This window comes from Nicotiana tomentosiformis, chromosome 6 (assembly GCF_000390325.3).
Source record: "Nicotiana tomentosiformis chromosome 6, ASM39032v3, whole genome shotgun sequence".
Classification (NCBI taxonomy): Eukaryota; Viridiplantae; Streptophyta; class Magnoliopsida; order Solanales; family Solanaceae; genus Nicotiana; species Nicotiana tomentosiformis.
Window position 1 is genome coordinate 136,546,289 of NC_090817.1, and position 15,581 is coordinate 136,561,869.

The 15,581-nt window shown below is 36.0% G+C and overlaps 1 protein-coding gene across 1 annotated transcript; it reads right to left on the reverse strand.

Annotated features, from left to right (window-relative positions):
- Positions 1 to 430: 430 nt before the first annotated feature.
- On the reverse strand, positions 431 to 1,282 carry LOC104096829 (VQ motif-containing protein 20-like). Its single transcript, XM_009603260.3, has one exon. The coding sequence runs from the start codon at positions 1,280 to 1,282 to the stop codon at positions 431 to 433; it is 852 nt and encodes a 283-aa protein (XP_009601555.1).
- Between the last annotated feature and the right edge of the window lie 14,299 nt (positions 1,283 to 15,581).

Consider the following 15,581-nt stretch of genomic DNA (forward strand, 5'->3'; position numbering starts at 1 on the left):
TACATCAAACTGTTAAAAGATAACATAAGCTACGTATGAGAATTCTCATAGTAGAAGATGGAATCAACTCAATATACACATAAACAAGAGACAGAATTTGCACACTACATCATTATCAGATCTAAATAATTGAGATTGCAAAGAACAAAAGTAATCTTATTAATTTCAACTACAAAATAATACTATCAACTACAGAACGGAACTCAAAATAAAATAACCATTCATTTTCTTCTATGGCTATTTCATTATTGAAAAAAAAATCTAGATTTATTTAAACTCTACCTACAAGGAAAAATGCTGCAAAATATTTTCCTTATCTGAAACATAAAGGAATCTGAAAGACAACAGTAAAAATAAAATAAAAATCCCAATCACTTAAAAAACTACGAAAAAGAAGTCCTAATTCTCTTATAATATCCGAAGCTGGACTTCAAAAATCTGGAAGCTCCTTAATATTTTCCGATGAAGAAGAAGAAATGGAACTTCTCATACTAGTACTAGGCATAAAAAACAATGGATCGGTATAGTTACAAAATGGCTGATCTGTGAAAAATAAATCTGTCGAATTTGGACTAAGAAAAGGTGCATTACTATCTAAGAAAATTGGAGGGTCACTAAGATTATTATAATTACTAATACCACTATTAATATCATTAATATTAGGTAGATCAAAAATTGTTGGAGGAGGAGGAACATAACAAGAAGCTGATGAATTAACCTGAGCATCTCCTACACTGCAATTACCACTATTTTCATCCGTGACAACCGATGTAGATTCATTGTCATCATTGGCCAATAACTCACATTTCTTATTAATGTTCCTACTATTATTTTGATAAATAATTTCTTTATCAGGTCTGAGGATATCTCCAAGACAGCTTTCGGGGCCAGAAACGGGGTCCTCCTCCTCGGATTTGGGATGTTGAGGTAGAGGAAGAGGTGGATGAGAAGGAGAAGAGTTGTCGTCTTCTCGTGAAAAGCCAGTGAGTTTTTGGACCAATGCCATGAAATCGCGCGGATGAGTGTGGATAACTTTAGGAGGATGTGTGTGGATGATAATGGGATGACGTGGTTGTTGAGGGATGGTGGTTGAGGTGGTGGCCGCGACCCCATTAAATAGGGAGGAAGAAGACGAAGAAGAAGATAACGAATTCGTCGATGATTTCTTGATCAAATGAGAGTTCTTATTGATCTTCAAAGGAGGAGAAATATTGTTGTTATTGCTAATCATGTCTTGATCTGCCTTAATTGCATGATTGTCGTAGAATTGTGCATGGCTCATGGTTAATTCAATTTTGGTTTCCTAAGCTAATTCCAACAACTCCAAAATTGATATATCTCTATCAATATGAGATAAGGTTATGAATGTAATATATGTATGATATAAAGATAGAGATATTGCTTAATTTGTGAATCTCTTTGATTATTGGGAGGTTTAATTTGAGTGGAGTTGATGAGAGGTAAGTGAATTTGTGTGGTGAATATATAGAAGAAACTTGAGTGATGAGCTGTGGGTGAAAGTTTAGGTGTATAGATTAGCGAATTCATCGGCTATGAAAAAGGCAGCACGTTATTTGCGAAAATAAAGCTCTTGTTTCCACGTTAAAATAATGAATAATCAAATTCACCAAGTCCAATTAACTTAACTTTAGGAGCAAATATTAGAGAAATTAGAATATTTTTAATATATAGGGCTTATGGTTTAAAATTTATGTTTTACATTTTATTTTCAGTCAAATGTCTTAGCTGTAATTTTAAAATGTTTCTCTTAAAAGTTTCTCACATCTTTTGATATTTTAAGGAGCAACACGTGATAACACTATCTATTAGTGTAACGACCCGACCGGTCGTTTTGAGTATTATAACCCCGTTTCCCCATTTACTGATTAAATTGGGCTTTACAGTTGTTGTGTAACTTGCCGGGGCAATTGGTTCGGGTCCCGTGAGGTTTTGGAATGAATTGGAATACTTAGTTCCAATGTTTAAAGCTTAAGTTAAAATAGTGGTCAAATGTCGACTTATATGTAAACGACCTCAGAATTTAATTCTAATGATTCCAATAGCTCCGTATGGTGATTTTGGATTTAGCAGCGTGTCCGAAAATTATTTGGAAGTACGTAGTGGAATTTGGCTTGAAATACCGAAAGTTATATTTTTAGGAAGTTTGACCGGGGGTGACTTTCTGATATCGAGGTCGGAATCTGATTCCGGAAATTTGAATAGGTCTGTAATGTGAAATGTGACTTGTATGCAAAATTTAAGGTCAATCGGACGTGATTTGATAGGTTTCAGCGTCGTTTGTAGAATTTGGAAATTTATTAGGCTTGAATCCGTGTGTATTTCGTATTTTTGAGGTTGTTAGGTATGATTTGAGGCCTCGAGTAGGTCCGTGTTATGTAATGGAACTTGTTGGTATATTCGGACGGGGACCCGAGGGTCTCGGGTGAGTTTCGGATGGTTAACGGATTGATTTTTGAATTTGGAAGATTGCTGGAACTGAAGCCTTCTGGTGTAATCGCACCTGCGGAAAAGTGGTCGCAGGTGCGAGCTCGCAAGTGTGAGCAGGGGAGCGCTGAAGCGAGGCGCGCAGGTGCGGAAGGATCTTTGCAGGTGCGGAATCGCACCTGCGCGAGAAGGAATGCAGATGCGGGCATAGGGCTGTGAGGCATAGGTCAGAGGTGCAAGGGAAAATTCTGCACATGCGTGAGCGCAAATGCGACGTTTGCTCACACAAGCGGATGCGAAGGTACGCAAAACTTATCCGCAAATGCGAAAATCGCTGGGGCAGAACCTTAAATTCGAGGGTTCGATATTTTTAACCCATTTTCGGATTTTGGAGCTTGTGTTGGGCGATTTTGGAGAGGAATTTTTTCACACAACTTGGGGTAAGTGTTCTTAACTCCCTTGTGATTATATTCCATGAATTAGTCTTCATTTTTGGTGTAAGATTATTGAATCTTCAAGAGAAATAGAAGGAAATTTCTATAATGTCACAAAATGATTTTTTTTTTCAAGTTTGAATACCGATTTGGAGTCGGATTTGAGTGAAATTAGTATGGTTGAACTTGTAACTGGATGTGTTGTCGTATTTTGTGAGTTTTGTCGGATTTCGAGAGGTGGGCCCCACGGATAATTTTTGGGGCGTAATTTCAGATTTTGTGAAAAATATTAGTATTTTGATATTGAATTAATTCCTATAAATTGTGTGGACTGAATCAAATTAATTGTGGTAGATTTGAGCCATTCGGGGAGTTGATACGCGCATGATGAGATTTCTGGAGCATTGTTTAACTTGCTCGATATTGGATTCGGCTTGTTCGAGGTAAGTAACTCTTCTAATCTTGGAGTTGAGGGTATGAACCCTGAATATATGTATTTTGTGAATTGTTGGGAGGTAACGCACATGCTAGGTGACGGGCGTGTGGGCGTGCACTATAGAAATTATGACATAATTATTTTTGTGGAATTTTATAGTTAAATAATCTTGGCATTTTCCATGCGGTTTTATGTGTTAAAGAAATTGAGCTGAAAAGCATATTAAAAATTATGTTAAGGCTATGTGTCAGTATTATTGGGACCCATAGAGGTCATATTGCTGTGAATTATTGTGTTAAATTGAAAATTCATACTTAGCCATATTCATTTTATTGCATATCATGTCTCAGTTTCTGTTGTTATTTATTGATACAACATATCATCATTTTGGGTAATTTTCATGACATTGTGAGCCCGAGAGACTGGAGAGATTGATGACTGAGTGAGGCCGAGGGCCTGTTTTGTGAGGATATTTATGGGATCGAGCTGTACGCCGCAGCAGGACATGTTGGCTTTATATATATTATTATTGCACGTGAGTTGGCCGTGCAGCACGTGAGTGGGCCGTGCAGATCATTATATTATTATTACACGTGAGTTGGCCGTGCGACACGTGAGTTGGCCGTGCAGATCCTTATATTATTATTGCACGTGAGTTGGCCGTGCGGATCCTTATATTATTATTGCACGTGAGTTGGCCGTACAGATCCCTATATTATTATTGCACGTGAGTTGGCCGTGCAGTACGTGAGTTTTCGTGCAGATCCAGATATTTATATTATGTCACGTGAATTGTCTGTGCTTATAGTGCTTGGGCTGTAAGAACCCCTCATGAGTCTGTACACCCCCAGTGAGTGCAGTCGACTATAAACAGGGATCGGGCTGCACGCCACGGCAGGTATTGTATAGCGCTGAGTGATTGAGTGTGCTGAGCACATTGAGAGAGAATGCGAGACAATGAGATTGAGTACTCTTAGAGTGTGAGTACATGGGTGCAATCTCTGAGATACATTGCATTGACATGCACACATGACATATATGCATAGAGATGTGTTTTCCTTATGCTGTACGATATCACATTATTCATGATTTCTCACACATTTTGATAGATGGGCATAGTGATGCATTTGTTTTACACGGGTTATCCGGAAGGAAAATGAAACATATTGTTTATTATTGAAAAGATTTTTGGAGAAATTTATTCTTTTTCAAACTATTCATATTATTGACAACTTCGGCAAAAGATTTGAGTTTTTACCGATGGATTTGAAAGGAAGAAATATTATTTTTGAAATCATAATTTGGCTGAGCATTTTATTTCTGAGTTATTTCTGGTATTATTTGCTTATTGTTCTTATGAACTGTTGTGGACTATTGGTTTTGGACCCGACCCTAGTGGAAGCTCGTCACTACTTTCAACCTACGGCTAGGTTTGTTACTTACTGAGTACATGGGGTCGGTTGTACTGATACTACACTTCTGCACATTTCGTGCAGATGTTGGCTGCTGTTGTTGATGTGCTCGATGGTTGCAGGATTTGAAGATGTACCTGCGTTCCTGTTGTAGCTGCCTCTTGTTCAGGGTAGCCTTAGATTTATAAAAGCTCTGTTTATGTATTATTCAAACAGACTATGTATTTATTTCATTTCCGCTTTGTATACTCTATTCTTAGAAGCTCATGATTTGTACTACCAGTTCTTGGGTAAAAGTATTGGTTTTAGATATTTTCTTTTAATTAATTACCTCGTTAATTTTATTGGAATCAGATAGTTGGTAATTGGCTTACCTAACGGATTGGGTTAGGTGCCATCACGACTAGTTGGATTTTGGGTCGTGACAAGGTGGTATCAGAGCTCTAGGTTCATAGGTTCCACAAATCATGAGCAAATGTCTAGTAGAGTCTTGCGAATCGGTATGATGACGTCCATACTTATCTTCGAGAGGCTACGGGGCATTTATGATATATACTTCCCATTTTTCTTTCCTTATCGTGTGAGATTGATTCAGCTTGAGTCATAAACTCTTTGAATTCCTTCCACGTATTCGTATGCGCACATGAACGCTCGGTATTATCTGTGCATGCCGGCTTGTGATTCCATAACCGAAGTTCGAGATGAGTATTCTATGTTTTTGGGATGGGCCAGTCTGGAGGACTTGAGGCCAGGTTTAGACCGTAGCTTAAGCTCGGTAGCTTCAGTTGTAACCTGTACAATTGGACTCATATGTCCGGTAATGACCCTGCAGTGGAATTTGTAGCTGGATGAGCGGTGAAATGGCGGTATGATGGGTATGATGTGACCGCGGGATGTGTTAAGACGATTTGAACATAACGAGAAGTGTTTCCTTGAAATGTAAAGAAATGGCCATTGGGTGCTTGATTTTCGTTTTAATATGACGTACAGTCTCGAGTATGAATGTTTTGAAGGATCTTTCATATTGTTAAATTTTGGGGTAAATTAAATTCTCATGTCTGGGTAATGAGTTTGGACTCAGATTGACTAAGTTATTACATAGTAATTGTGACTGCAAAAAAATATAACAAGATGCCAATTTGAGGCTAGAGAGGTGGGTTATCTCCTAGAGAGTAATCTACGTAGGTATGTTCCTTATATGTGAGTGGAGAGTTACTTTTCCGCCAGCAGGGCGTATGTGTGGAGATTTGAATTTGAATTTGAATCTGGCTGAGAAAGTTAATTTGAGTGTCAAGAGAATGATTGCGAGCTTAGCAGATGATTTGGAGTATTTTATGGTTGGCGTTGTATGAGCTTGAGAAGAATTTTTCGTTGAACTGACGGAAGTATTAGGGCAGTTGTAGAGTATGGATATTGTGAGTTATGGAGTGTTTAAATTTATAGCTTTGAGCCAAGTGGGGGAGCCTGCTGCAGATGGCTTAATTTCATGGTTATATATTAAATTTTAGTTTGGGTCTGAGGCATACTTGTGGATTAGTTATGACTTGCAGAGATGGAGTTCGAGAATGACTTGAGTAAAAGAATTTCTGGATACGAGTTACATTGTACTTTATGAGTATGTGAAAATCATGGGATGAGTGAGTTGTTATTTTCAAAATATGTAGTACGCACGGAGTATGAATTTGATTGGGGGTATTAAAGTAGAGTTACTTCTTTGAGTGTTGTTGTGCTAATGGGGCATGTGTCTTTTGACCCATTTGGGCGGTGCAATTAGATTTGAGCAAAGTGGGTGACTCCCGAGAAAATTCTAGTGGGTTTGAAAATTTTATATAGCAATTGAGAATTTCTCCGAACTTGTGTATGGATAAAACCTAAGATTTACACTGGATGGTGCCTGGACTTGCGGAAATTCTGTATGACTATGGATTCTATGTTGTAGTCTAAGGAGGGTGAGGAGAATAATTTCAAATTCACATAAGGTATTTTCAGAGCGAGTGTTAAATTATGATATTTTTGAAGGTGCTTAAGAAGAATACAGTTGCTTATGGGCCGTAGGGCGTTGTGGTTCTATGCTAAGGTTTGTGGGGTGAGTTGTGGTTAAAGATCGTGGTGTTTTAGCAAGGAGAAGTATCAATTTCAAAACAAATTCGGAAGGGACTTGGAGAAATAAGACAACTTGGTAGTAGGTTGGATCAGTATGGTAATGGATATGATCGGTTCTTTGAGTGCTTATGATGTGGGGGTTTTCTACAGGTTCTTTGTGGCAATACACCTGGACTTGGCAACCTACGTGGCTTGGTCGAGTTAGAGAAGTTTAGTTTTAAGGGCTTGATTATGTGTAAATGGATTCCAAAGTATTCTTGATGGTTTCTACCGGTGTGGAGGACGTGTTGTGTATTGTGATTTTCTCCTGGAAAGAAGCAAGAGAAAGGTTTCTAACTAAAATGGTATGTAAATTATTGGTGACTCAAAGTTGATAATAATATTCTTGTGTTTTTCACATTATGGCAAGATAGATGTTATGTGTCGTACGAAAGCTAGATTTTCATGTACAAGGTGGTAGTACAGTCTTGAAGAGAAGGTAACGAATGTTGGACAACATGGACGATTTCAAATAACTAGATGAATACTATTATTACTTGGTATTGTATGAGAAAAAGGGCGGACTTCAGAAGGCGCATTGAATTTTGACTTACGGATGTATAAATTAGTACTACAGTACTCACATAGTTGATAGACTGCTGATATTCAAATTTTGTCAAGTGGCACGGAAGAACTTTTAAAGTATTTCTCGTGGGATGATCGTGTATGAGAGAGGTGTTAGGCATTCGGGCGGTGGAGATGGAATCAAATATGGTGATTCGCGCGTTCTATGGATTTGGAGATTGAGAGTTCCCAAGAGCAGATTGTTTCATGGTTGGGGACTGTGAAGTTGTGGCCGGAGCTAGCCAGGTGATAAAATGTGTTATGATTCAGTCATTATGGATTTTCAGAGGGATTTTTATCTATTTGTGGGTAACCCGAGTTGATTTGGGGGTCCATAGGTAGGCCCAATTAAGATGTGTATTTTACACCGAGTCGGAATGGTTGGCTCCATACTGCTATTATTGAGGGATGTGTCATTTGGTTGATGTTGAACTTATTCGTGTTCTCAAATGATCTGTGAGTTACTCGTTTATGCTATGAGGAGTTGTGATTCATTGGTTATGTGCACAGATGGTGCGGTTCTATTTGAGCTTTATAGCGGAATTTGAGTGTGATGAGTATTTGGGTATTGCATGATCGATAGCGTAATGGTTATGTCCTTTCAGGTTTTGTGTGGTATTTTTGTCATTTGCCTCTCCGTCATTATTAATTTGGAGCAGGGTGGCTCAGAGTATATAACATGAACCTCGTGTTAAAATCAGGTGATGGTTCTACAGTGTATGATGAATTTTCAGTGTTTCGTTGTGGAGGTACTTGTTAATCTGGCGGTGCAGTTATCTCATTTGAGTCATTTTTCATGACTGAGTACATTTGAATTGTTGCGTATTAGTGTGTGGATGGCACGAGTTGTGGCTCTGAGTTATATTGGTGAGGCATGTCTATGGAACAATTGTATTAAGTAATATAAGGTCATTGGACCTGGAATGGGTACTATCCGGTTTAATTTCGGTATATTCGGGAGTATAATATTTAAAGTCGGCTCAGAAAGTGATTACTATTCCGGTTAGGGCGAGAGATCTCCATGACTTGTTGGTCGGATAAGGGGTTACGAGATTCTGCATGTTTCTTTTATCATCAACAATGTACGGAGGTTTTGGGATGAGGTTTGGTTTGATATGAGTTTAATACTAGTATTTGGTTGGTTTTGTAGTAGTCACCGTGATCAGGAATGGTGCTACGAACATACGAGTTGTGTAATATGAAGGTGATTATGTCCGTGGTTATAGTTATGGCTTGATATAACTTGTTCAAACTCATACAATGTGTAAATGTAAGATTCGTGTCTTGAAAGAAATTCTAAAGTTTGAAAATTAAATTCCAAGGTTTATGGGCTAAAGTTAAATCAATGATTTCAGTTGTAATGTATTGTCAAGCCTATATGGAATAATGTGACGTGGGTTCACCCCTGAGTACGTGTGTGGTAAGATAGAACAGTGATTTGATGGCTTGGAAACAACTCTTGGCATGTTCGAGAACGAACGTATGTTTAAGTGGGGGAGAGTGTAACGACCCGGCCTGTCGTTTTGAATATTACAACCCCATTTCCCCATTTACTACTCAAATTGGGCTTTACAGTTGTTGTGTGACTTGCCGGGGCAATTGGTTCGGGTCCGGTGAGGTTTTGGAATGAATTGGAACACTTAGTTCTAAGGTTTAAAGCTTAAGTTAAAATAGTGACCAGATGTCGATTTATGTGTAAACGACCTCGGAATTTAATTCTGATGATTCCAATAACTCCGTATGGTGATTTTGGACTTGGGAGCGTGTCCAAAAAATTATTTGGAAGTACGTAGTGGAATTTGGCTTAAAATGCCGAAAGTTAAATTTTTGGAAAGTTTGACCGGGGAGTTGAATTTCTGATATCAAGATCGGAATCTGATTCCGGAGATTTGATAGGTATATAATGTGAAATGTGACTTGTGTGCAAAATTTGAGGTCAATCGGACGTGATTTGATAGGTTTCGGCGACGTTTGTAGAATTTAGAAATTTGGAAATTTATTAGGCTTGAATCCGTGTGTAGTTCGTATTTTTGAGGATGTTAGGTATGATTTGAGGCACTGAGTAGGTCCGTGTTATGTTATGGAACTTGTTGGTATGTTCGGACGGGGACCCAAGGGCCTCAGGTGAGTTTCGGATGCTTAACGGATTGATTTTTGAATTTGGAAGACTGCTGGAACTGAAGCCTTCTGGTGTAATCGCACTTGCGGAAAAGTGGTCGCAGGTGCGAGCTCGCAAAGTGAGAGCAGGGGAGCGCTGAAGCAAGGCGCGCAGGTGCGGAATCGCACCTGCACGAGAAGGAGCGCAAATGCGGGCAGAGGGCAGTGAGGCATTGGTCGCAGGTGCGAGGGAAAATTCCGCACCTGCATGAGCACAAATGCAATGTTTGCTCGCACAAGCGGATGCGCAGGTGCGCAAAACTTGTCCGCAAATGTGGAAATCGTTGGGACAGAAACTTAAATTCGAGGGTTCGACATTTTTCACCCATTTTCGGATTTTGGAGCTCGTGTTGGGCAATTTTGGAGAGGAAACCTTCCACACAACTTGGGGTATGTGTTCTTAACTCTCTTGTGATTATATTCCATGAATTAGTCTTCATTTTTAGTGTAAGATTATTGAATCTTCAAGAGAAATAGAAGGAAATTTTTATAATGTCACAATTTTTTTTTTCAAGTTTGAATACCGATTTGGAGTCGGATTTGAGTAAAATTAGTATGGTTGAACTTGTAATTGGATGGGTTGTCGTATTTTGTGAGTTTTGTCGGATTTCGAGACGTGAGCCCTACGGGTGATTTTTGGGGCGTAATTTCAGATTTTGTGGAAAGTATTAGCATTTTGATATGGTAGATTCGAATTAATTGTGGTAGATTCGAGCCGTTCGGGAGTTGATACGCGCATAATGGGATTTCTGGAGCATTGTTTAGCTTGCTCGACATTGGATTCGGCTTGTTCGAGGTAAGTAACTCTTCTAATCTTGGAGTTGAGGGTATGAATCCTAAATATATGTATTTTGTGAATTGTTGGGAGGTAACGCACGTGCTAGGTGACGGGCGTGTGAGCGTGCACTATAGAAATTGTGACATAATTATTTTTGTGGAATTTTATAGTTAAATAATCTTGGCATTTTTCATGCGGTTTTATGTGTTAAAGAAATTGAGCTGAAAAGCATATTAAAAATCATGTTGAGGTTATGTGCCAATATTATTGGGACTCACAGAGGTTATATTGCTGTGAATTTTTGTGTTAAATTGACAATTCATACTCAGTCATATTCATTTCATTGCATATTATATCTCAATCTCTGTTATTATTTATTGATACAACATATCATCATTTTGGGTTATTTTCATGACATTGTGAGCTCGAGAGACTGGAGAGATTGATGACTAAGTGAGGCCGAGGGCTTGATTTGTGAGGATATTTATGGGATCGGGATGTACGCCGCAACAGGCCATGTTGGCTTTATATATATTATTATTGCACGTGAGTTAGCCGTGCAGCACGTGAGTGGGCCGTACGGATCTTTATATTATTATTGCACGTGAGTTGGTCGTGCAGCACGTGAGTTGGCCGTGTGGATCCTTATATTATTATTGTACATGAGTTGGCCGTGCGGATCCTTATATTATTATTGCTCGTGAGTTGACCGTGCAGATCCTTATATTATTATTGCACGTGAGTTAGCCGTGCAATACATGAGTTGGCCGTGCGGATCCAGATATTTATATTATGGCACGTGAGTTGTTCGTACAGCACGTGAGTTGTCCGTGCTTATAGCGCTTGGACTGTAGGAGCCCCTCATGAGTGTGTACACCCCCAGTGAGCGCAGTCGACTATAAATAGGGATCGGGCTGCACGCCGCAGCAGGTATTGTATAGCGCTGAGTGATTGAGTGTGCTGAGCACAGTGAGAGAGAATGCGAGATAATGAGATTGAGTACTCTGAGTGTGTGAGTATATGAGTGCAATATCTAAGATACATTGCATTGACATGCACACATGACATATGTGCATAGAGATGTGTTTTTCTCATGCTGTACGGTATCACATTATTTATGTTTTCTCACACATTTTGACAGATGGGCATAGTGATGCATTTGTTTTACACGGGTTATCAGGAAAGAAAATGAAACATATTGTTTATTATTGAAAAGATTTTTGGAGATTTTTTTTCTTCAAACTATTCATATTATTGGCAACTTAGGCAAAAGATTTGAGTTTTTACTGATGGATTTGAAAGGAAGAACTATTATTTTTAAAATCATGATTTGGCTGAGCATTTTATCTCTGATGTTACTTCTGGTATTATTTGCTTATTCTTATTATGGACTGTTGTGGACTATTGGTTTTGGACCTGACCCTGGTGGAAGCTCGTCCCTACTTTCAACCTACAGCTAGGTTTGTTACTTACTCGGTACATGGGGTCGGTTGTACTGATACTACACTTCTGCGCATTTCGTGCAGATGTTAGCTGTTGTTGTTGATGTGCTCGATGGTTGCGGGATTTGAAGATGTACTTGCGTTCCTGTTGTAGCTGCCTCTTGTTCAGGGTAGCCTTAGATTTATAAAAGCTCTGTTTATGTATTATTCAACCAGACTATGTATTTATTTCATTTTCGCTTTGTATACTCTATTCTTAGAAGCTCATGATTTGTACTACCAGTTCTTGGGGAAAAGTATTGGCTTTAGGTATTTTCTTTTAATTAATTGCCTCGTTAATTTAATTGGAATCAGATAGTTGGTAATTGGTTTACCTAATGGGTTGGGTTAGGTGACATCACGACTAGTTGAATTTTGGGTCGTGATAATTAGCAATATTAAAAATAAAATAAAAAGAGATTTATTTATATCTTAAACATATTTTCAAAATTTAGATGTGATTTTAAAACAGAGATTTATCCACAAATTAAGGCATTAGTTTCTACTTTGTTAAAAAGCTAGTGCAAAAGAATAGGGTTTTCAAACCCTCTCTCTTCCAACTCCCTCCCTCTCTAACACTCTTCTCTCTCTTAATCTTTATTTATAGTGTAATCAACTCTCTTTATAATACTCTTATTTGTTCTAATAATTTTTTGTTGTTATAGTGAAATACTGTATATAGAACATATATTATAACATAATATGAAAAATTGATTCCGAATAAAATTTGACCGTTATAGTGAATTATTTTATTATTGTAAAGAATGACTGTTATATAGAGGTTTAGCCGTAATATCCAAATGAGTCTCTTTTTTTTCCGTGTAACATTAATCTTTTGGTTAAGACTAACAATTTAGACATGAAGAAGGCAAGTTCGATTCTCCACGCGCTTTCTCTTTTTCTCATGAGCAACTGGTAATTCGAAAAGATACATCTAATATAATGTATATTAGTATATATCTTATGTATTCATATATAATATCATCATTATATCAATTACATAATTAAATATGCAATATTCTAGAATTATTCCTTAAATATAATGGAGTTATTCTATAATAAAATTATTTCATTATACCTTTTATATAATTCAATATTGCTAATCTATATCTATACTATATTAAAGTACGAACGCCCTTAACGAAATGTCGTTCGTCATTTTTATCCTTTAAAAATTAATTTCACACTAGACAAAATAGTCAACAATAATAACAACAACAACAACATACCCAGTATTATCCCACACCATGCGGTTTGGGGAGAGTAGTGTGTACGCAGACCTTACCTTACCTTGTGAGGATAGAGAGACTATTTTCAATAGACTCTAGACAAAATAGTCATTTAATTATTTTTTTTAATATTTAGATCTTTGAAATAAACTAAAAAATTAGTTATTAAAATCTTTCCTTATTTGAATAATGTAAAGATTACTAATATTTAGGACTTCAAAGTCCAATAAAATTTAGCTTATATAATTATAGTATCTTCGATACTAAATGTTTTATTTGTCAAACAAATTATTAGTATTAAATAACGTGAATGAAACAGTGGAGGTGCTAATTTCTTGATAGCATAAATTAATTGCTAATTGAGGTCAAAATACGTACAATACAGAAATATAGATAGTTAAATGTAACGGTATCAATTAATGATGAATAATTTTTGCAATGGCGAATTTCATATTTCTATATTATATGTGAACTATCTTTCACTTAAATAATATTTTTTTGTTCATATTTTTACATAATATTTTAAAACTACAGTCAATAATTAGAATAAATAACTAAAAAATATTTGTGAATTTAAAGAGAGAGAGAGAGAAATAATTGATAAGAGTCAATAACACTAATAATTATGCAAACATAAAAAGCTAAAATAAAATGTCAAATTGATTTTTTTATCCTTAAAAAATAAAATTCTATTAAATAATAAATTATTATTAAATTTAAATATTCAACACCTGAAATGAGATAATACTAAAAATAAATTATTTCCTTTGATATAAAGATAAATAATTAAGTTTTTATATTAACTAATAGCAAGAAAATTCAATTCAATTCAATTCTTTTTCAAATTAATTATATACAAAGTTTTATTTTTTCAAGTTGACAAAACTCCTTACATACATAAATTAAAAAGAATGCTGGTGAAGAAATTTGTTTTTATAAAATCGATTATAGTATAGTATTAAAAGTCGAATTGGCTAATTAAGTGCAAACTTGAAGCTATATCTTAGTATAAGATAAAATGTGAATGAGTTGTCATTTTGTTTTTTTGATTTCACTCTAACAAATAACAACTCCTATATTTTTTTATATTAATTTATTTGTTGTAAAATAATATTACATTAACATTAGTCATTTTTGACTTTACGCTTGTGAGTTATAAATTTTTCCACAGGACCCGCAGGGCCAACCGTAATTCTAAAATTTCTAAAAGACAATTTTCCAATTTGTGTTACCTCACAAAATTTATATAAGAGTGATCAAACTATTTGTGTTACTTATTTATTTTAGTCTTAGGTCACAAAAATAACAATAATATTCATGAAATATTTCTACAAAACTTCTTGAAAAATCACAGTAAAACATCCAAGGATTTATGTGACGCATAATTTCTTGCTTAATTGTACTAGCTATATAAGATTAACTTACGTTATTTCAGGAACTTATATTTTTTTACTTTTTATTTCATGACTCAAATATATTACTATTTAATAATATTTAAATAATTTTTAGAATTATGTACTTATTGATACAGGGTGCACTAGAGACAATCTTTGTACCCTTTACTCAAATATTCCTTTTATAGCATTTACTTTATTAATTTTGGTTAATAGGATATTTATTTGTTCATAAGGCTAAAGTATTACAATAGTGCTAAAGTTGCTAGCTACATCATCAGTACCATTATTAGGGATAATATAGTAGAACCGAATTTTTTCTTTGAATAGGCTAGCTAAATAGGATATATAAATATTTGTTATTATTTTAGAATATTTTCTAAAATTATGTACTCATAAATATAGGAACCCTAAAACTAGTTAAATATAAAACATGCCAGAGTTATTTCATTATTATAACTTTTATATCATTAAATATTATTAATTAAAATATACCAGATTCGGTGGAGTCAAATTTGTATTAAGAAAGAAAATAACAATAGATGGGAATTGGGTGAAATATGGGCGAATAATAGGAATGAGTGAGAAAAAAGGGGGCTTTTGCATCTATACTCGGTTTTGGGGTCACAATTGAACCTATACTCACTTTGCAAAAACGTTTGCAAGCGTACCCACTTTACGATCAACTTCAGACTTATCGGGTCTAAAGTTTAAAAAAATTAGTCTGAAGTGAAAAAATTACACTTCAAATATATTTAAGGCCAAATAGATCTGAAGTGCAACCAATAGTTTCATGCATTTAATACTAATAGGTCTGAAGTGAAAAATTACACTTCAGATACACTTAAGGCCAATAAGTATGAAGTGAAAAATTGCACTTCAGATGTACTTAAGGCCAAAAAGTCTAAAGTGCAACAAACGTTTTCATTTTCTTAAGGCCAATAAGTCTGAAGTGAAAATTTGCACTTCAGATGCACTTAAGGCCAAAAGGTCTGAAGTGCAACAAACGTTTTACTACACTTAAGGCCAATAAGTCTGAAGTAAAAAATTGTACTTCAGATGCACTTAAGGCCAAAAGGTCTGAAGTGCAACAAACGTTTTTGCTACAC

Bases quoted from the DNA above. Each gene is read 5' to 3' on its own strand.
- LOC104096829 (XM_009603260.3), bottom strand. From the start codon at position 1,282: ATGAGCCATGCACAATTCTACGACAATCATGCAATTAAGGCAGATCAA.